General features: G+C 53.2%; 8 protein-coding genes across 8 annotated transcripts; 5 read left to right on the forward strand and 3 right to left on the reverse strand.

Moving 5' to 3' along the window:
* Positions 1–489: 489 nt before the first annotated feature.
* Positions 490–2413, forward strand: AYO20_10579 (hypothetical protein; the record flags this gene model as incomplete). Its single annotated transcript, XM_022648836.1, has 9 exons — positions 490–583; positions 635–668; positions 791–893; positions 1018–1252; positions 1378–1542; positions 1644–1718; positions 1825–2078; positions 2162–2238; positions 2305–2413. The coding sequence occupies 9 exons, from the start codon at positions 490–492 to the stop codon at positions 2411–2413; spliced, it is 1146 nt and encodes a 381-aa protein (XP_022495209.1).
* A 197-nt stretch (positions 2414–2610) lies between these two features.
* On the reverse strand, positions 2611–3545 carry AYO20_10580 (hypothetical protein; the record flags this gene model as incomplete). The annotated part of the gene is made up of 3 exons (XM_022648837.1): positions 2611–2761; positions 2824–3211; positions 3389–3545. The coding sequence occupies 3 exons, from the start codon at positions 3543–3545 to the stop codon at positions 2611–2613; spliced, it is 696 nt and encodes a 231-aa protein (XP_022495210.1).
* A 2182-nt stretch (positions 3546–5727) lies between these two features.
* On the forward strand, positions 5728–7564 carry AYO20_10581 (hypothetical protein; the record flags this gene model as incomplete). Its single annotated transcript, XM_022648838.1, has 4 exons — positions 5728–6130; positions 6309–6584; positions 6643–7001; positions 7166–7564. The coding sequence occupies 4 exons, from the start codon at positions 5728–5730 to the stop codon at positions 7562–7564; spliced, it is 1437 nt and encodes a 478-aa protein (XP_022495211.1).
* An 854-nt stretch (positions 7565–8418) lies between these two features.
* Positions 8419–10492, reverse strand: AYO20_10582 (hypothetical protein; the record flags this gene model as incomplete). Its single annotated transcript, XM_022648839.1, has 5 exons — positions 8419–8540; positions 8624–9011; positions 9068–9500; positions 9560–10008; positions 10229–10492. The coding sequence occupies 5 exons, from the start codon at positions 10490–10492 to the stop codon at positions 8419–8421; spliced, it is 1656 nt and encodes a 551-aa protein (XP_022495212.1).
* A 745-nt stretch (positions 10493–11237) lies between these two features.
* On the forward strand, positions 11238–12652 carry AYO20_10583 (hypothetical protein; the record flags this gene model as incomplete). The annotated part of the gene is made up of 3 exons (XM_022648840.1): positions 11238–11359; positions 11605–11678; positions 11835–12652. 3 exons carry the CDS (start codon positions 11238–11240, stop codon positions 12650–12652), a joined length of 1014 nt encoding a protein of 337 aa, XP_022495213.1.
* Positions 12653–12799: 147 nt separating this feature from the next.
* Positions 12800–15024, reverse strand: AYO20_10584 (hypothetical protein; the record flags this gene model as incomplete). Its single annotated transcript, XM_022648841.1, has 3 exons — positions 12800–13955; positions 14005–14129; positions 14185–15024. The coding sequence occupies 3 exons, from the start codon at positions 15022–15024 to the stop codon at positions 12800–12802; spliced, it is 2121 nt and encodes a 706-aa protein (XP_022495214.1).
* Positions 15025–16177: 1153 nt separating this feature from the next.
* AYO20_10585 (hypothetical protein) lies at positions 16178–18110 on the forward strand (the record flags this gene model as incomplete). The annotated part of the gene is made up of 5 exons (XM_022648842.1): positions 16178–16293; positions 16345–16453; positions 16507–17393; positions 17451–17588; positions 17657–18110. The coding sequence occupies 5 exons, from the start codon at positions 16178–16180 to the stop codon at positions 18108–18110; spliced, it is 1704 nt and encodes a 567-aa protein (XP_022495215.1).
* Positions 18111–19464: 1354 nt separating this feature from the next.
* On the forward strand, positions 19465–21478 carry AYO20_10586 (hypothetical protein; the record flags this gene model as incomplete). Its single annotated transcript, XM_022648843.1, has 4 exons — positions 19465–20295; positions 20401–20750; positions 20816–20961; positions 21042–21478. The coding sequence occupies 4 exons, from the start codon at positions 19465–19467 to the stop codon at positions 21476–21478; spliced, it is 1764 nt and encodes a 587-aa protein (XP_022495216.1).
* Between the last annotated feature and the right edge of the window lie 204 nt (positions 21479–21682).

Genomic DNA, 21682 nt, shown 5'->3' on the forward strand with positions numbered 1-21682 from the left:
AGACGGAAGGACGTTCCCGATATGAGCATCTGACTACTACCCGGACAGACAGACAGACAGACCGAACCTGATATTTTACATAATGCCAAACCGCATGGGCTCTTTCTCCCAGCAAAGATATGTAATTCTCCACTCACTTTCCCATTTCGTCATTTCCCTTTTCGGCTTCATGAATGAATTGGGCAAGAGTTTCCGGTGCGTAGTCGCACTTGAGCCGAATAGATCTCGAATGGAATAACAACGAGGAGAAGGACGTTAGGGGGTTCGGAGAATCCGGCAACAGAAACAATCAGACTGAGTTGTCGGTGCGTCTCTAGCGGAAGTATCTGCCCTCACCTTGGTTTATTTTATCTGTCGAGAGATCCCACCTAGACGTCAAAAATCCACCCCAGTGCAGAATCATTGGAAATACTTCAAAGTGATCTCTTTAAGGGAGGTATTCATAATCTTTTGCAGCACGCACTCCGACAAACAGAAATCTCCGAGGAAATGGCAAATCGACCTCGATCACTTGACGCCCATGTCTTCACCATAGAAGACCTCGAGGCGCTGGGTTCTACAAAGCTCCCGAAAACGTATCGAGGTAAGGTCGACGTCGGTTTTCTCGCTGCCAAAGGTTGACAGCTTCTATCAGAATACTACAACCAAGGCGCCATGGATATGATATCGTAAGTTTTTCGTTGCGCTACATACATGGCGTCTCAAGGCAATAGCTAGCAAGGGCTATCATTGTCTTGCTTGTGCAAAGAAGACCCTCCTGACAAAAAAAAAACATTACTGATCAAGACAGATTACGCGACAACATCGCCGCTTACGACCGGTATCGGATCCTGCCACGCGCGTTGCGGAACGTCCAATATGTTGATACTTCGACAACCCTCTTTGGCTGCAAGGTAAAGAGTCCAGACCACTATTGTCGTTTTTCATGTCCCGTGTTCACTGTTGGAATCTTTATCTCCCCTGCAAGAAATATCTGTGCATCAGTTCATGTTGCCAATCCAGCGGGCTTTACACTAGGTCACCTTCCCACTGGGTATCAGTCCCTCGGCCATGCACAAGCTCGCCCATCCCGAAGGGGAACTGGCAACGTCACGGGCGGCGGCGGACATGAACGTCAGCATGTGTTTGTCGTCGTACGCAACCACGTCGCTGGAGGAAGTGGCGGCCCAGGGGCGCGGCAACCCGTACATGATGCAGATTTGCGTGCTCAAGGACCGGGACAGGACCGCGCAGCTTTTAGAGAGGGCCGAAGGTCGGTATTAGCCATTCGCCATACTTCTCACTTCCTGCCTCAATTTCACCACCTCTTCCTCTCCCACCATGGAGATAGGCAATTACTAACTTGGACTGGAACAAAACCCCTTTCTCGCCCAACAGCGGCTGGCTACAAGGCCATCTTTCTTTCAGTCGACGTTCCCGTCCTGGGCAGGCGTCTCAACGAGTTCCGCAACAACTTCACATTACCCAACGACCTGAGTTTCCCCAATATCCTGTCTTCGGGCCACGACGAGTTTGCCAAGGAGGAAAGCTCGCAGGACTATGGTATGTGTGTGTGTATGTGTGTGTATTGCGCTCGAAATTGCGAGATTTCGCTGTTTTCTGGTTGCTAAAAAGTCGTCACACTTACTTTCTTTCCCGTGTAGATTCGAGTCTGGAATGGGCGGAAATCATCCCCTGGTTGAGAACGAAGACGAACATGCAAATCTGGTTAAAAGGCAGTAAGTCAGAGGACGCCCATAAAGAAATCACCTTTTGAGAGCAGTCGAGATAAACCCGCCAAGGGGGAAATACGAGGACAAGTGAGCTTACCGGTGGTGGTCCCAGTCCTCAACCCAGCCGATGTCTTACTTGCCATCGACCACGGCGTGGACGGTGTGCTGATCTCGAACCATGGTGGGCGCCAGCTCGACGGAGTCCCTGCCACCCTGGATTGCCTGAGGGAGTGTGCACGAGTCAGCCGGGGTCGAATCCAGATGGCTGTCGACGGGGGAATCCGTCGCGGTTCAGACGTGTTCAAAGCCATCGCACTCGGAGCGCAGCACTGTTTCGTCGGCAGGGTACCAATCTGGGGACTTGCTGTAAGATGCTCACTGCTGCTGCTGCTGCTACTGTTCATAACTCCCGTACGAGCTATACATATTAACGCGCGGTTTTTTTGCAGTACAACGGACAGCAGGGCGTCGAGCTGGGCTTGAAGCTTCTCTTGGACGAGTTCCGCACGACAATGGCGCTTGCAGGGTACTTGTTACTATATCCACACTCTCCTGCTACCTGGTCTTGGTCTTGGTGTCGGACCCGAAACAGCACTGACGCTAACTGTGGTCTCAATGCTGGTAGATGTCGCACGGTCGGTGAGATCACACCAGAGCACCTTACCTACCTTGAGCCGGGAGGTCGACTGCATAGGTTGTAGGACTTGGGGATATGTGAAGCAGTCAAAACGACAGATGCGCAATAGGGGTCTGGAGATACGAAGAGGCCAAGAGGACACCGTACAAGTGTCGCAAATGCTCAACCAGTGTTTCAGGTATTTGATATGTTGATCCAACGCGTGGATGAGCTACTTTCATACTGACCTTGTGATGTGAGTGTCAGGACGCTTTTGAGGGCCTACCAACTCCAGGGCTTTCCCATTCCAGTCTCATCCAGCAGAGCTGCCTCTAGGCCGCGAAGCTCCTGCTCTTTCATTTCCCGCCAGAGTTCGGGATCGTTGGGTGGTGGCAAAGAAGACTTCTCGAAATCGATAAATCTCGGCCCCTGGCTGGTGATCAAGATGTTGTACTTGAACACATAGCCACGGTCAATGTATTCCACGTATCGTACCACCCGTCGAGCTTGGATAGCTTGCGAATAAGGGCGTAATTTTCGGTTCTCGAGTCTTCGGGGAGGATGGTGTTGTCAGTTATGAAAACATAAATGACTCTCTTCCCGCTGTTGTCCTCGCGTAGAAGCCGATAGTAGCAGTCATCGGGACTCATATCCAGATCTAGCATTCTGTCGCGTATGCCTTGTTGGGGTGACTCGTTGGATGCCGGGGAGTTGGTTGGATTGAGTGGCGACGGAGCTTGTAACAATATCTGCTGGTGAGGCACGCCAGATTGAGTGATAGCTCTATAGACTTGCTCCCAGATAGTGGAGTCATATGGGTTGCTACTAAGAGCTGTGTTCAAGAGAGGCTTGATGCATTCGAAGTCAAAATCGCCCGAGGAGACTGCGGAAGTGAATTCAAGGAGATCATCTCGCAGGCACCCGCGGCCTGTTGCCGAAGGGAGGTGGCTTGATTTGTGGATGATCATTTAGCGAGGACAAGAATGGGAGTGTAAGACTGCGGAGGTCTAAGTCGACACTATCAGCAGAACATCTTTTAACAGTATCGGGGCTGTCTCACCTTCCTGGCCTAATTGACCAAGTGCATCTGACGAGCAAGACAGTTCTTTTCTTTCACAAGTGGCCTTGAAAGAGGCGTGGAGTTGACCCAGGGGCTCTTCAAGGGGTTTGGTCTGGACGATCGCTTGAGTGAATTCTGACTGCGTTTTGTCTGCCATGGCGACAGGCACTGCGCCGGTAGGGGATGCGACCCTTGTATTCCGCTATGCACCACCACCGCGATTTTAAGCTACTCAGCCACTTCCGCACATCTCGCCAGGCTGCGTCAAGGTCAATTTCTCAGTTGAGAACTTCAAGAGAGGATCTGAAGGGTGACAATTCGTTGACAAGTATTTATGCAGTGATGGTATCTGTTCAACAATGTCACTTGTTAAAGCGGCGGCAGTATATTCCAATATATGGATAAGCGTCATCGCATTTTCTGTTGTGACAACAACGATGCGACTGTCACTTTGTTGCACGAAAGTGTGATATCTTCAAGTTCTAACAAGTGCTGAAGCGTTATCACTGACCTTTCCGTTACTCATATGGGCTGCTCACAGCGTCTCTCTCTTGGACAGAAACGAATTTCCACTAGATCGAGAAATGGAGTGTCCAAACCTACCTTTGATCCAGCACCGTCGCCGTACACCACTGTGGGATCATCCACCCCTGTCCACTGGATACAAACCTACCCTTAATTCTCTCTTCTCTTGACCCGACGCGATCTGAGTCCGCTTCTTGTGCCTTCCCCTCGCTTGGACAAGCCAACGTCATCCCCGGGCTCGCAGGATATTGAGGAGTGGGTAATGATCATTGGACAAACCCCGATAACGAGGGTGAAATTTCGGGTTTCCTGCTGTCTGTTCGGCAGACACACGTATACCTGCCTGTGCACTGCCGTATCTACCTGTGTAGGTTAAGAATACACAAATAGAACAAACAGATAGGGTTCTCCTTTCTTCCTCGGATGTCCTCTCCCTTTTGTTTGTGTGGGTGTCGTCAAAGATATCAGTCCTTAGTCCCGCACCTTTTATCAAAGTCGAACTCCCTTGGGCTAACCGCCGCAGACAATGAAACGCCCATCTCTGTATATCTCACCAGAACTTATACGTCTAGTTATCCGTTTTCCTAACGTCTCGGGTTGTATCCGACGGCAGCCACAGGAAGATTGCGATAGGTACTCGCTTACCATCACCTTCAGACCGACGGATGATCAGGTCTCGCGGCACGGTTGGATCCCGGTTCTTCGCTCAGACAATAATATGTTCTCATCCAAGACTTCCCGTCCAAATGAGGGGACGGTCGATGGGCTCCATAAACACAATGTCGGTTGAATTGCTCCGAAGCACAAACAGGGACAGAGACACTTGGGGAACATTGCTTTCCGCCCCGGCGGTCTCCTACACCGAAGAAACCCGGCCTACTGGAGGAAACACCGCCTGCACATGGCAATTTGACGTATTCATCAAAGCCAGTCTTCGGCAATGCATCTGCCGTGGTACTGGAGGAGAGGCGGCGGCATTCGAGTAGCCTCAAAGCGTCAATTAGCCTAATAGCCATCTCTATACCTTGTACTTGGAGCAACTACAGTCAGTAGCTCTTTGCACTAAGGTTCCTTGTCCTCGAGCTATCCGGTTTACCCCATACTTCGTTCTATACAGAGTAGTCGGGTATAGATAGGGGATAGTGAGAATAGTCATCGGTTGCTGCGTTGTCGATCATCCCGTCTTTCCCCAACGTCATCATCCCACAATATAATATTAATGTTGTGCATATTCCCCTTCAGGTCAAACCCCATATTGTCGATGTCCATTCCTGCTCCCGTCGCCCTCCGCCCTCGAATCCCCCGCATTTGTTCCCCTCACAATTATATTGTTCTCCCCGGTTTTACTGGACTTTTGTCACTCTTGTTATCATCACCGTAGAGTAGCCCGTTCCCACACTGGTCCGATCCACATCGACAAGCTTCCCTGGCAAGCAGACAAGCTAATAGTGCAGATCATCACAACGGCTTTAGGCTCATGTCAAGCGGTTGTTTCTTGCTTGTTCGTTGGAGATGGGGATGGAGATGCGCAGTCGTCCGCCATCGGAGCTTCGCCGAACAAATGGTGAGGATTCGGTAGACCTTGGGTCGATGATGGACCTCGAGAGTGGTGTGTTAAGGGGTGAGCATAAAGAGAAGAGAATGGTACGGTGTGGCAAACTCCCCTCCTGTCTGATTGATCTTTGCTTTCGCTGTTCCGAAAAGAAGAAAACGTGACCCAGCTCTCCATTTCCTTGTGGGAAATCAAACAAACCACCCCTGGAGTGATTGAGTGGGCGAGCGAGCACTGCTCCTCCTCTAACTAAGGAACAACAATGCTGTTGAGACCTCTATTATCCGTGCTCGCCGCGGCCTCCACCGCTGTCGGGTACGTCGTCAACAACGGCACGGCATGCTACGTGTACCCAGAGTCCCTAACCCATTTCGGCGAACCCGTCGACGACACGCCCTCGATCCTGCAGGCCTTTGAGCTGTGCGGGACCAACGGGTCCGTGATCCTGACCGAGAACACGTTCCACATCAACCAGGTCATGAACACGACGGGCCTGGTCAACTGCGACGTCGAGTTGCACGGCGAGATGATCTGGAGCGACAACATCCCGTACTGGCTGGGCCATAGTTACTCGGTCGTGTACGCCAACCTGTCGACGGCGTGGTTTTTCGGTGGGGAGAATGTGACGTTCAAGGGGTTTGGGAAGGGTCGGTTCAACGGGAACGGTGAGTCGTGATGTCTTCCCTACATATCTGTTCGTATCTGCGAATATGTCAACTCCCCCTCCGATGCGCTTTTGCGGGGACAAAAGTCCATTACAAGGTTTCCTTCATTCCTGTGACCTGCACATCTCATAGATAAACGCCCCTAAATTCTAAATACTCACTACCTAAACTCCTACAGGCCAAGCATGGTACAACGAGAACCGCAACAACAGCAACCAACCGGGCCGCCCCATCGCCTTCACCATCCTCAACGCAAAGAACCTCTGGATGGACGGCGTGTCGTGGAGCCAGGCGCAGTTCTGGCACTCGTTCATCTCGCACTCGCAAAACGTCAGCATGTCCAATATCTACATGAACTCGACGAGCAACAACACGTGGTTCACGGTCAACACGGACGGGACCGACACGTGGAATTCCAGGGATGTGTTTTATACGAACTGGACTGTGTTGGGAGGTTTGTCTTTCCCATTCTTTCCCCCCTCCCTCCCTGTCTATCTGACCTCCGCGTCCAGGCGACGACTGCATCGCCATCAAGGGCAACAGCACCAACATCGTCTCCCGCAACATCACCTGCTACCGCACGCACGGCATGCCCATCGGCTCCGTCGGCCAACAGCCCGGCCACCCGGACTTCGTGCAGGACATTGTCTACGAGGACGTGCGCCTGATCAACTCGACCAACGGCGCGTGGATCAAGGCGTGGCAGGGCCGGTCGCAGGCCGTGACGAACAACGGCGGCAGCGGCGGCGGAGGCGGAGGCTTCATCAAGAACGTCACTTTTCGGAACTTTGTGCTCGAGAACGTCGGCCAGCCGATCAGTATCACGCAGTGTGTCTACGGGCATGATCCGAGCGTGTGTGACACGAGCGAGGTGAGTTCTTTACCCTCGTCTTTTTCCCTTCTCCTCAGTCCCTCCCAGGTGGATGAGGACACCTCTTCTTTGCCCCCTATACGGCCTTCCTCCGGTGTAGACTATCCTATCTACATACTGGAGTATCCGCGATCTGACACACTAAAACGAACGTATACGTATAGCTCCAAATCTCCGACGTGACCTGGCAAAACATCACGGGCACGTCGCACTTCGACGTCGCCTCCATCATCCACTGCTCGCCGCTCGTGCCGTGCCCGGGCCTGAAGTTCATCGACGTCAACATCACCACGGTCAACGCGTCCCTCGGCCGGCCCAGCTTGCCGCAGGTCAACCTGTGCGCGAACATGGTGGACCAGAACGTCACGACGGGCGACAACGCCACGGGCATCCCCTGCCACGGGTTCGCGCCCAACGACATGCCCAACGTGCTCTACAGGAACTGGCCCGAGCTGTTGCAGAGGGTCATACTCAGTGTCACCGTGCCCGAGGCGCAGCGGGACAATTGTCTGCATCCGGGGCCGGATCCCGCGGCGGCGGGGTGTGCTCCGCCTCCGTATTGATATCCATACAAAGATGAGATGCGCATGGCTTTGACGCAAAGAGAAGTACATACAAAGAGGAGAGAAGTGGGAACGTAACGATCTGACCAAGAACTGGCCTGATAGATACAAAATAGAAAGTGGCTTATTACAAAATACACATTCAGCTTGTCAACCCGAACCTTGTATGCTCCAAATACATTCCGAGTTATGTGAACGTTTATCTCCCATCACACACATACGATAAGCATATGGTATCCAGCAGAATGGTTATACCTCAATTTTAAAGCAAGCCCCCTGACCTGACCGAGAGGTATCAGACCCAGTGAGTCACAAGGATGCCGCGACCGGCCAGGGTACATTATGCTTCTTCATCAAAAGGGTCGTTGAGAATCGTCGTCACGTACCGAGTTCTGACCAGAAAGTTATTCATCTTGGGCCACGAATCAGAAACAGAACTACAGGAAACCCAGAGAAAACTTTGAACTTGCCTTGTTCTCTCTCACTCTTTTGCCCGAGACATGTGAACCACCAGAAGACCTATAAAGGGTTTGAAAGTTTCCCGTCAGCCATGAAAGACTGACAGGTATTGTCTCAGCTCAATTCTTGATTTCTCTCTCGTTGGGCACTCTGGTCGTACCAAGGTGATTGATTATTGCTTCATCGCCGTGCGAGAGAGAGAAGAGGAAAAGAAGTCAAGCAGAGCAAGTATGGAGTGGGAAGGTGCGATACTTGCAGCCTACATATATATGGATGGCAGGCTTGATCAAGGCGTTGGTATTAGCCCATGGCATCACTTCTCCGAGCAACTCGTCGGGAAGGAGCGCATATCCTTGTATAGCAAGACCGTGGGACAGTTCCAGTGACCACCCACGTTATCGAGCCAGTTTCTCGACAAGCGACGCCACTTTGACCAGCCTGGCTTCCATCTGACGTCGCCCAACCACCTGCAAGCCGATAGGAAAGCCCTCATACCGCTGGCGTTTCTCTTTTGTGTCTGTATCACAGTCAGGAATTGGTAGACAGAAGTCATAGAACCTATAGGAGCGAGAGTAAAGAGTTCTAAACACCCGCACTTACATATAGATTGTACCCTCTCATCCATCGGCCCGCGCGGAGGAGGCAAGTCGACGTCGTCTCTACTCAAGTCCACGGCGCCACACTGCACAATGGCAGCAGGATAGTCGAGGACGTTCCAGATGCGCGAAAAGTGGCTCCGGATCAGCGTGTCGTGCGGCCGCGGCAGACAGCTCTGGGGAGGGGTGAGGATGACATCGACGGGTCGACCGGAGCGGGTTTTTGTCGCCGTCAACGCCCAGTATTCAAGCCAGTCGGTCTGGAGTTGCAGTCTCTCTGCACTCAACGCGAAGAGGTCTGCCAACGTGCCTTCGTCGCAGGGGTAGAGGCCACCTTGTTGGACCGAGTTTGTGTATGGCTCGCCCGTGAGGTTTCGAGCCGCGTCCAGTGCCTTTTCTCTCCTATTAGCATCGCACCCACCTACACTGACGAATTGGGGAAATGTACCTTGCCCCCTTCGAGCTTGAAGTGGCCCACAGCGTTTTTGGCAAGTTCGGCACACTTGTAGAACTCCATGTCCACGACCTCATGGCCAGCTGCCCGCAGCTTGTCGCAGGTCTCCCTAAGAATTCGGAGGAGAGGCGGCAAAGGCGTAGTTTCGTGGTCTTCCCAGATGACACCAAACACGAGAGGTTGCTCCGGCAGCGGTTGCGGGTCCCAGGGCAAATAGCTACATCCGGGATCGTAAAGCCAAGGCTCTGCATCAGATACCGCGCGGAGCAGAAGCTCGCAATCTCTCATCGACACAGCCAGGACGCCGTTGACACATAGAATACCGACCGTTTCTGCCCCTTCGGTCAAATACCCCTGGAGCCTGTGGTATGGGAGGCGGCCGGAAGACGGTTTCACCGCATAGACGCCGTTGCAATAAGCTGGGATTCTGTGACAACGAGGTCAGGAGACCTTTCTCGTAAGAAACAACCGGGACAAATGACCTACCTCACCGAACCCCCAACATCAGTCCCAATGCCCATCAAGGCGCCCCGAATCCCCAGCAACGCACCTAGCCCACCCGAACTCCCCGCAGCCGTGAGATACTTTGACCGAGCATTCCGCGACTGCCCAAAGACAAAGTTCTCCGTGTCGGGCGTCATCATGGACTGCGGGACGTTGGTCTTGACGTACATGACCGCCCCGAGCGACAGAAGCATGTCGACGATGACCGAGTTGCGCGGGACGGGTTTGAATGCAAAGGCGGCCATGCCGATGGTCGAGTCCACGCCCGCCACGTTGATGCTGTCTTTCAGGGCGATCGGGAGGCCGTGGAGTGGGCCCAGGGGTCTTCCTGTGCGGTGGATGTAGTCGTCGAGGAAGGCGGCGCGGTCGAGTGCTTGGTCGAAGAAGATTTCCGTGAGGCAGTTCAGGGCTTGTTGCGCGATGGCGGCTCTCTGGTTTGTCACAAAAAGGCCGAGATGGTCAGCCAGATGGATATATACTCGAAGACTCGATATGCTTCATTCCACCCATGCTGGACCCGACATCGACCTCACTCAGTCACACGGCAAGGGACATCTTTCGAGTCTGACACCACACCTCATCTCACAATACCCACGGTTTCATGAATCGGTCTCTCCCATCCTCGTAGAAATACCTTTGCGATTGACTTACTTTACAAAACGCCCTCGTCACCTCGACACTCGTGTATTCCCTCGCATGGATCTTCTCCAACAAGCCCACGGAGTCGTACTCTTCAGTAATCTCCAGCTCTCGCGGCGACAGGATCGAGCACGACCGGGGGAGATGGAGCAGATTGTCGTCGTCTTCAGGAAGCGAGATTCTCCACTCTGGGGGAATCTTGCTGTCTCGCTCGGCCAGCTTGCGTTGGCTGATGTCGAGGTACGCGGGTTCTGGTGTTGTCGTTGGCATGATCATGGTGAATCTTTGAATATTGGATTGTGCTTGGTAGGCACAGATTGTTCCTCGATGGTAACCCGTGTGTAGAATTCAATCAATCAATCCACCAAAAATGTCTATCTCTTCATGATCGAGTCTATTCTATTTCTTGGCAATGTACATGATCCCATTCTAGAAAAGCCTGTATTAATTATTCGTTCTGCGTAACTCAAAATAGATAGATACAGGTACTCGGTAGTCAGTAGTCAGTATCGTGCATCTCCATGTCGTCCCTATCCAAGCCCAAGCCCAATCCCCAGTGGCCGCTTACCTAATCGTTCAGGGGCCATTGGCATTAGTGGCATTATGCATCACCATCACACATCGGAATTCCCGCCGTATTGTTATCGGCGGGAGCCGTTCTCCGTGACTGACTTTTCGGGACATGTCCACCAACCCCAGTGATCAGATGTGGGTTTGATGGATATGATATCCCGGGCAGACCATGGCAAAGCACAAAGTCAAGAGTTGGACATTGACTGTTGTACGAGGTATATTGCGCGCCAATCTGGGTCAAAGTCCGGGATACGCACTGTCAGCCTATCGACTATAGACGTTCCCAGTACCAACTACCAACGTCCGACTTCCAACTGTCTTGACGGGGTCTTTCTCTTCACACTCTCAGTAACCCTGACATACATCGGTCTACGCGACACGAGCAGCGGTAGTCGGTCGGTACATTCGACACCCTACACGCCTCGCAACACAAGCCTTGCAAGTCAGAATGGTGATCGAGGACAAGAAGTACTCGTTCGACCGCGACCTGGTCGGATATGGCCAACAGGGGCGAAATGCCGAGTGGCCAGGCGGAGCGCGCATCGCAGTCAGCATCTGTGTCAACTACGAGTAAGTAAGTCTGGTTTTTTTCCTTCGATCTTGGAGCGGATTCGTGTTTGGGCGACCGCAAAAAAAAAAAGGGGGGGGGGGGGGGGTTTCCGAGGAAGAGAATGGGCAGGGACCCGACATTTTCTGTCCATGGTGTTACAGTGGTTTTTCAACAGACACACTTGTGGCTTGTGTGTGTGTGTGTGTGGCCTTTTCTATCACAAAATGAAATGCGCCGGTCTCGACAAGAAAAAACTAAGGCATAGTAATTCCAGAGAAGGTGCCGAGTCGACAGTGTTGAATGGAGATGCTCAATCAGAGACCCTGAACTGGGAAAAAGGTATTTAACAACAAACCCCCTTTCCCGAAATCCCCAACTCGCCAGATTCCTGGATCCGATTGGATTGGAAAATATGTTTCTCTTCGGGAAGAGAACAAACTGAGTACAACCTGGAACTGACAAAACCTCGTCTGTCTCTGTCTCCCATCTATATAGCCGGTGGTCCTGCCTTCGTCAACGCGCGCCAACCCAACGTCGAGTCCGAGTACGCGTACGGGGCGCGCGCGGGGATCTGGCGCCTGCTGCGCATCTTCGCCGAGCACTCGCACCCCTTCACGCTGCTGGCCGTGGGCCAGGCGCTGGAGATGAACCCGAGTGTGGCCAAGGCGTGCGTCGGCGCGGGCCACGAGATCGCCGGCCACGGGTACCGCTGGATCGACTGTCGCGACATGTCACCGGAGGAAGAAAAGGACAAGGTAAAGCGCGCCATCAAAGCGATCCAGAGCACCGCCGGCGTGGACCCGGCGGGCTGGTACGTCGGCCGGATCAGCCCGAACAGCGTCGGCGTGGTCTGGGAGGCGTTTGCGGAGATGGGCCTGCAGTTGAAGTGGCAGAGCGACTTTTACGCCGACGACGTGCCCGTCTGGACGGATCTGCCTCCTGAGCTGGCGAAGGTGCAGGAAGAACTCGGCCGACAAGGAGGGGGCGACAAGCCGAAAGAAGGCCTCCTCCACGTCCCCTACTCGTACGACTGCAACGACATGAAATTCCACTTCGCGGCCGACGGGTTCGGCGGCGCCTCCTTCTACCAGTACCTCGTCGACGCGTTCGACATGCTCTACGAAGAGGGCGGCAAGATGATGTCGATCGGCATCCACGCGCGGATCGTCGGCAAGCCCGCCCGCGCCAGGCAGTTCCAGCGGTTTTTGAGCTATATCGCCTCCAAGCCGGACGTGTGGGTGTGTACAAGAGCAGAGATCGCGGAGCACTGGAGACGGCGGTTTCCGTATCAACCCGCGTCTGTGAAGGACTGATGTGTTGCCAAACAGAAAAAGGAAACCACTTGACAGTCATTCTTCTCGGTGGGATATTCTGGTTTGCTCTTATTCTGCTTCGGGCAGCTGGATATAGTTGCATATGAAAAGGACGGGTTATGTACACCTCCCCTTTAACCAAAAAAATCAAAAGTCCCCCCACATGGTCCAGCCGTCCGTGGGAAACGTGTCCATGGCTTGAATGATGCCATCGTACATCCACGTCTCATTGATCTGATAATCCTCCAGCACCGTCTCAAAGCTGTTCCATACACTGTCCTGAACTCTGTTTTCAGCGTATCGGTTGCCGCCGTTGTTGTTATTGTTGTCTCCGTTGTGTCCTAGAAGCGACTCCCCTCCTACAACCGCCGCATGCTGTCCCTGAGTGATTCTCCCAGAGATCCGGCTCGTCCGGCCAGATACCGATGTCGACGCCGAAAAAGGGCCGTGGTTCCCCTCGATCGTGGCCGAGACGAGACTTTCAAAGGCGTTGCGAACTTTACGAGCCGCAGGCCACCGTTCAGAGATGGCGTACAGCATGGTGCTGCAGGCGCGGATGTCGCTGCTAAAGTTTGCATCAAAGAGTGTCGGGTCAAGACAGAAGCAGTACACGAGCGCGAGGCCCGCGACAAAGTTGGCGTGCAGGGCGAGCAGCGAGAACGAGATATACGACTGGTTATTGTGGAGTCTTTTGTACATCTGACAAATTTGCCCAGCCGAGTAGGCGAACAGACGAAAGTCCGGATGTGATGGAGACAGTGACGGAAGTAAAGGCAGGAATAGAAGCACCAATGCCTTGTGGTACTGTATCATGTGGTAGTCGGTGGTGCTGTAAGGGAGCTTCCCTTCCTTTTCAGGATGGGAGACGTACGGGATGGCAGCCTTCCACTCCTCGAGGGCATTACGAAGTTTGGCGATCTTGTGCGGATTAATTTCGGACACCGGCTTATCCACCCGACATACGGTGTGGCAAATTTTGGATTCGAGCTGTTGGATCCTGATAATGTGGATAGCTGGTGTCAAGGAGGTGATGCCATGTGGATGGGCCAACGACTGAGCAATGGCGGCCGTGATCTCTTCCTCCGATTCGTACGAGTCTTCAATGTTTGCTGGCAAGGCGACGTCGATATCCCTGTCCGATACCGAGTATGGACGGCCGACAGTCCTGGCGACAGACCTTTCCAACATGTAGGCGGTCCAGAATATGCGCTTGCGCCGTTGGTCGACCAGGTTGGATAGATTGTTGGTTTTCCGATGCAGACCACAGTCGAGGCAATGTCGCATTGTTGTGCCTATCATCCACCTGCTAGAGTCAGTCACGAGTGGAGAGATAGAACGGGCGGTCTCCATACCATACACCCGGACCAGTGGGCGATCTCAACTGGTATATGGACAATAGAAGCATAGCCTCCAAGTTCTCCAGGCTTCGCACATCTGAGATTATGTCAATCTCTGTCAAGGCAGCGGCGTAGTGGGACTAGTGATGTTAGAATTGCTCGCTCAGGTTCCAGAGCCTCCTCGGGTGTACGAACCTCAGGTGACGGATAGGAATTGTCGTCGGCCAACTGCAGATACCTTGCCCCAATGGCATAAACCAGATGTAAAATTGCATAATCAAGTCGCCTAGACCGGGCCTGCTTTGACTGCGATTGATGAGCAGACATCAGATTTGCGCGATCTCTGTTCAGAGCATGAACCCTCATCTTGGACAAGAACGGGTGCTTGGGGTACACCTTGAGCAGATAAGTGCTGGTGAGTTCCTCTCCCATTTCGTCCGTGGGCATCTCGGCGAAAACAGCATTCTCGGACACCAGGGGCAGCCTCGAATCCTCAGAGGTAGCAAGACGCTCTGGCCGAGGACATAGCTCTCGTGAATTCGATCCCAGATTTGGCACATTCATTGCGGATTTGACGAGCTTAGCCAGCTGAAATCCACTGGATGTGCCCAGGTAAGAGTTTGGTGACAGCGCGACGAAGCCCACTCCCAGTTCCAGGCTCGGTTCCGAGTTCTCCTCTCTGTCATCATGGCCTCGCGGCTCGACAGACACCCTTGAGGATCTGGCAGCTGCTGTCTCGTTCATGTTTGCGAGATGGTCTGCTGCCAATTTGGGATCGACGGTGGTCAGTGATTGCTCGAGGTGAGCAATGTGGTTCTCCAGCGACCTCACATACTCTGACGGGTAGACTTGCTTCACGCCGTAGGAGCAAGGCTCGCCAGCGGAGAGGCAGTTGGAACAAGATGGAAATTCATTGTCGCAGCGTTGTTTGCGTCCTTTGCATCGCTGGCAAGCAACGGCGCTTCGTGCTCGTCGTTTGGCTGGTCGCTCTTGCACGTCATCATCTTGGGGACTGAAATGCTGTACTGCATGCATACTGTTTTCCTCTGTCACGCTCGGCAGGACCACTCCGATTGAAAACTAAGTTTGTTGCCGGTGACACCCCCGTGAGATCAAGGCCGGGTTCTTTGGTCTTCCTGCCAATCTTCTCGTAGCATTTCGCACACGACGAGGTTCACTCCTTACTCGTAGACATGATGTTCCTGGTGATCATACAGGAGTCGAAACACAGTTCTTACCCGCCGGACCAGGGGGTGAGAAGATACCAGGACCATCATGTGTGCCTGGCTTGATCAGTGCTTTCGACCAAGTCAGCCTCGGATGGCTAGAGATGCTCATCCGGCAGGTATCCCGAGATAATCACCCACCCTTATCGTTGGCGTCTTACCTGATTAGGACAGCACTGTCACGTGTCAGCCGTTCTCATCAAACCTTGATAAGAGCTTCATGACCTTTCTCAAGGTGGGAGAAACCAACAGTTATTATCGTTGATTCAACCCAGACCCCGGATATGAGAATCCGGACGGACGCTATGTATCGCTCGGGCAGCTGGTCCAGCACTACAGGAGAAGTCCGCCCTTCTCTAAAGCCAGTCGTAGAATCCCACGACTGACCAGTCGAATATCCGCCACAGCGTGTTCACGGCCATTGGCTCATTTCACACGCCCTTATCGCCTTCACTGTGAGGCTCCGACGACAAGCGTCAAAGTCCCGAGTAATGCTATTTCTAAGGGCTAATCAATATATAGCGGATGTGCCGAACACCCTGGCTTGCCTGGGTTGGTACTTGTGGTCTTACTCTATCAGCCGATATGTCGAGCACCGGGGACCAAGTACTAACCAACAATGACCATCGCGCATTTTTGTCGAAGATAAGAAAGACACTCATCTGTGTATGTTATCTCTGAACAGAACAAAAATGATGGTCTTGGGAGCAGCCCAGCCTTGCTAAACAGCCAATTCTGGGCCCGATGACTGAGCCATCGGATTTCCCGTCCCTGCTATATTCGACCTTGGCTCGTTGATATCAAAGGACCTCAAAGTCGAATAGATGTCGGGCCTTTGAATTCCAGCTATAACTATATCCCACGCGTCGCTCCATGCTGGCTCGTGGCGGCTCTGACAAGAACGTTGTCGATAACTCCCAAAGTGTCTGAGAGAAGACTCATTCTGGATAGCCTCTCCAAATATGACCATCAAATCTTTCCTACGCCGAGTTGATCAGCGGATCCAGACTCAGGACAGTAGGATCCAGAAAGGTGAGGGCGCGAGGAAATGGGGGAATGAAGATCTCGACCCGACGCCGTATGTTGTGCTCCTGACTCTGACGGCTCGTGTTGCTGATATACCATGCAGTGTCCAGCAAAGAACATGGCGACATTGGAATTACTTCATGTTCTTCTGGGCGGTGTCTTTCAACCCCAATCAATGGAACACGGGCTCAAGTCTGGTCAATCAGGGATTGGTGAGTTGTGCAGCCAATGGACCATTGAGTGTGAGTAGCTGACACAGAGACAGAAATGGTGGCAAGCCCTTCTCTCCATCGCGGTGGGAAACCTGATGTGTTCGATCGTCTTGGTCATACAATCTCGTGGACCCGCTGTCTACCACATTGGATATCCAGCCTTTGTGCGCGCCAGTGCCGGCATGTTTGGATCTCTGTGGTTCATCTTCCTCCGAGGCTGCGTCGCCATCATCTACTTTGCGACCCAGACATTCTACGCGGGAAAGCTGTTTGACGTGATGCTTCGGTGTGCGTTCGGCCACAACTGGCAGGACATTCCGAACCACCTCCCCGAAAGCGCCGGCATCACCACTCGAGGCCTCGCCGCATTCTTCCTCTACTGGGCCGTGCAGCTGCCCTTCATGCTGATCCACCCCCAACGCGCCAAGTGGCTCTACACCATCAAGAGCGTGATCGCCCCTCCTGTGCTGATTGCGGTTTTCGGGTACGTGGTGGGCAAGAACGGAGGTTTGACGGGCTCGTCGGAGATCACCAAGACCACCACGACCACGGCGCTCGGCTGGGCGTTCATGAACGGCATCAACTCTGTCAGCGGAAGCATCTCGCCCGAGATCATGTCCAATGCGGATCTTGCCAGGTACGCCAAAAAGCCCTCGGACGCCGCGTGGGCCCAGGCCGCGGGTATCTTCACCAGCAAGACGTTTGTCATCTTCATGGGCATCGCGTGCTCGAGCGCCTCGCTGAACCTTTGGGGCACTGCGTACTGGAACATGTGGGACCTCCTGGGCGCCATCTTGGACCACAACTGGAATGCTGGGGCGCGAACAGCCATCTTCCTCGTCTGTCTCATCCAGGCCCTCGCGGTCATGGCAACCAATCTGGCGTCAAACTGCTTGCCCGTCGGCGCTGACTTGACAGGCTTGTTCCCCAAATACTTCAAGTGAGTGTCTCTCGGGTCCGCCGTGAAGAATACATGCTAACCGCCCTCAACTTCTAGTATTCCGCGTGGCCAGGTCTTTTGCGCAGTCATCAGCCTTGCTGTGGTGCCCTGGAAACTGCAGGCGTCGGCACAGACCTTCCTGACCTTTTTGGGGTCGTACGTCGTCTTCATTGCCCCGGTCATCTCTGTCATGATGTAAGTCCTCCTTTTGCCCCCAACTTGCATCAGTCGGTCTCTTTCCTGTACTGACTTATTGCGTGTAGTGTCGACTACTGGGTCGTGCGCAAGGGCAACATTCACGTGCCGTCTCTATACGACGACAGCCCCGACAGCCCTTACTACTACTGGAAGGGGTTCAACCTCCGCATGTTTGCGGCATGGATTGCCGGCGTCGCCATCGTCATCCACGGGCTTGCCGGGTCGTACAACCCCCACTTCAACCAGGCCAGCAAGGACATGTACACGATGGGATTCATCCTCGCATCCTTGACGGGCGCCCTGGTGTATTACATCCTGGTCCGCATCTGGCCGATCAACCCGTACCCGGCGGATCGTGCCGGCATGCCCATGACGATGGAGTACCTCGGTCGGACAGACGGGTATTTTGAAGACGACGTCATCGATGGAGTCGGCAGCGAGCACCGGCAGGAGGTCTTTGACGAGATGATGCCATCCAAGGAGAAGGACGTTGCACACACCTTCACCACGTTGGCCTGAAGCATTCTTTTGCATTGGCGGGTTAGAGGATGTACAAGTGCGACCGGGGTGCCGACAACGGCGAAGTGCACACTGTATACCAAACGTATCTGGTAGTATAGAGTTAACGACGGGGTGTTTGCAAATTTCAAAGACACGTTTGTGAATCATCTTTAATGGACGAAGATCGCCTTGACAGCACCATTATTTTGTCACGAACACGTGTTGTGCCTCTTTTACAACAACACGTAGTATCTGATCAGTCGGTTGGGACGAGACAAATCTCTCGGAGGTATGGGGCTGTAAGAGAGAAAATTGTACGAGGCACAGCTCGTCGATGAGCAGGGCGATGCACAGATCCAGGTAGCGTTTGTGGTTGTCACAGAGAGCGTGCCTCAGTCGGAGCTCGCTGTCCTCAACTGGATCTCTCGCCTCTGAGTTTGTGGTCTAGGAGCTTCAGTTCAATCCCGTCCCGCATGTATTCAAAGTCACAATGTCCAGACGAATAGACAACACCGCTTCCGGCTCGTTGGAGATTGTGATTTGTTCAATTTCCGTTCGCCTATTGACAAGTCGATCAAGTGTGGTTGATTGCCGAGTCCGTATCATCGCCGGCTAATGTTTGAGGCATCGGCATTCCCTAACGCCAGTCAAGGAAATTGCCGAAAGGATCCCTCTCGCGCACTGGCTTCTGCTCCTCCCCCGTTCTTATCTGCAGGTCTTAGCGTTGACTTTCGGCAGTGCCGACATCACGTCAACGCAGATACATTCTCAGAAGCTTGATTATCTGAGGAAAAGGGGTTCGGAACATGCGAAATTTCTCCTCGTCAGCGACGACCCCGAAGGCTCTGATCGTCCCTGTACGCGCGTTACGGATTTGCGACGAGGCCCCAATGGAGCTATCCCGAGAGTCCAGATAATTGTTGCAGTTGGTGCATCGGCGTTGCACGGACTTTTTTTGTAAATTCATGACAGAAAAGAACCACATCCCCATATCCACTTGATCGTTCGTGGATCACGATAAAATGCATCCATTGGCTCTGCCGCGCATGAATGCTGGATGTCAGTCAGACACGGCGACTTTGGGCCTTGCATTGGACGGATCGACGGATCTCTGTCGCTGCTGGAACCTGGGATTTCGACCGTTTCATTCGTTCTTAATCCAGCTTTGTACAGGTCGGTTACCTGCTCTTCATACCAAACAGCTGCCGTTGACATGAGCATGGATGGTGCATATATGCAAAGTCAGGTTGTGGTGTTGTGCTCGCCATTTGTATTTGTTCCTACCGTCCCCTTCTCGAGTCTTGCTATCCTCGGGGCTTTGTGCTAGGTGAAGGAGAACTCGATACTCGACTCAAAGTCCTCTTTGACGACCATGACCGAGTCTGCTTCTGGAAATGATTGTAACGAGCACCATGAGGCACAGACGGTCGCTCAAGGGATCAACCACGAGATCAAATCGGTCCCAGTCACCGTCACCAAGGATGGAACATCAGACAGCAGCGCGACAAAACCAGAGGCCAAACCGCAGATTGAACTCACAGATCAGACTCAAAGGTTGCCTTTCGCGAGGCTGATCATCGTCTACTTGTGTCTCGCCATGTGCTTCTTTGTCTCTTTCCTGGATGTTAACTCGACAACGACTGCACTACCAGCAATTGCTCGATCGTTGGGGATTTCTAGCACCATTACCTGGGTTGGTACATCATACCTTCTGGCCCAGTGTGCCTTTCAAGTCCTTTACGGCCGACTGGCGGATATCTTCGGACGGAAGCCTGTCTTGATCGGCTGCGTGCTCAGCCTGATCATCGGCGATATTCTGTGCGGATTCGCCAAGAATGGGCCCTGGCTCTACACCTGTCGAGCCATTGGAGGTATTGGCGGCGGAGGCATCAGCTCTCTGGTTCAGATCACGGTCAGTGACCTGGTGTCACTGAAGGAACGGGGCAAATATCAGGGCCTGTTGAGCGGAGCCATTGGGCTAGGTGCCGGTGCCGGTCCTTTTACGTCCGCAGCCCTGGTCCAAGGACATGACGGACGATGGCCTTGGGCCTTTTGGGTCCCTGCTATACTGGCATCATTGTGCATTCCACCACTGGTGATTCTGCTCCCACAAAAGCCGGTCGTGGGGAACTGGAAAGACAAGGTGCGCAAGGTGGACTGGATGGGCCTCTTGACTGCGGTGACTGGGATCTTGTTCGTTTTGGTATGGTCCTCCTTTTTGTCTCCCTTTCAACCTTCATCTTCCCAAGTTTCTTGGGGAGTGGAGTTGCTCGTTCGCTGACCTGAATCTCTCTAATCTTGCTCACAGATCCCTGTCAACTCTGGAGGAAGCGTATTTCCATGGCACAGTTCGCTTGTCATCGCGTTGTTGACAGTCGGATCGGTACTGACCGTCTCATTCTGCCTCGTCGAATGGAAGTTGGCGCGGCTGCCGATGATGCCGCTTCGTCTGTACTCATCGCTGTCACGCAGCACACTTTTCGCGCAGAACTTTCTCTTTGGGTTCGTGTGGCAGGCAGATCTATACTTCTTACCAATCTATTATCAAGATGTCCGAGGGTTTGCCCCGTTGAAATCCGCGTACCTTACCTTGCCTTTGCTTCTTGCCCAGAGCCTCGGCGGAGTTCTGTCGGCGCCGGCCATGACTTTTACCGCAAGGTGTGTACAATACTCCTACGAGTTCGTTTCTTTCCGAGTCGTGCATGTCTAACATGGGATCTCAGGTACATGCCGGTCCTGTGGTTAGGATTCGTTCTGTGGACAATCGGGGCAGGGTTGAAGCTTTTATTCTCCCGCACCACTGGAATTGGGGTATATGTGGTGGCTGCTCTGGTCGAGGGTGCGGGTGTTGGTTTCGTCTTTCAACCCTGTAAGTTGTGCATTTCGTACTTCGGCCCCCTTTCTTCACGCGTCGATGAGTTATGGCCGTTAATTGTTGGTTGGTGGCAGCTCTGGTGGCATTACAAGCTCTTTCAACCAGGCCAGATGTCGCCGTGACCACGTCCACGCGCAATTGGGTTCGGGCGTTAGGTTCGGCAGTTGGCGTGGCTGTGTCGACCGCGATTCAGTACAGCGTGACCATCAGTTCGTTGCCAGCCGATCTGCCCACAGATGTTAGCTCGGCAGTCAAAGCTGGGACATGGATGGTAGATGGCCCTACACCTGCCTGGGACAATGCAGTTCTGGTCGCCAAAATGAGGGGGATAAACCGAGTGTTCATCACCTTCTTACCTCTCATCGGCCTGTGCCTCTTGGGATGCTTGTGGATTCGCGACATTCCCCTGCGTGGAGACGACGACGAGGACAAGCAGACGAACCAAAAGCGGCTGATCTCGAGGTACAGCAAGTTGACCGAGATGATGCCGAGGAAGGCTGGTGCTGGTTGATTGTGCATAACTGCGTCGTTTGGTAATTGACTTTGTGCTCGGGTAGTGAAGGAGATTGAAATGTGGTTCGAGTTGTGGAAACAAAGATGATTATGCACTGGCTGACGAATTGATACATTATTACCCGACGTCGCTCTCCCTATACATATTCCCTGCGCCCATTGACTCGACTCCCTCCTCCTCCTCCTGCCTCCTCCCTCCCTC

The sequence above is a fragment of the Fonsecaea nubica genome (assembly GCF_001646965.1).
Source record: "Fonsecaea nubica strain CBS 269.64 chromosome Unknown Scaff115, whole genome shotgun sequence".
Taxonomy (NCBI): Eukaryota; Fungi; Ascomycota; class Eurotiomycetes; order Chaetothyriales; family Herpotrichiellaceae; genus Fonsecaea; species Fonsecaea nubica.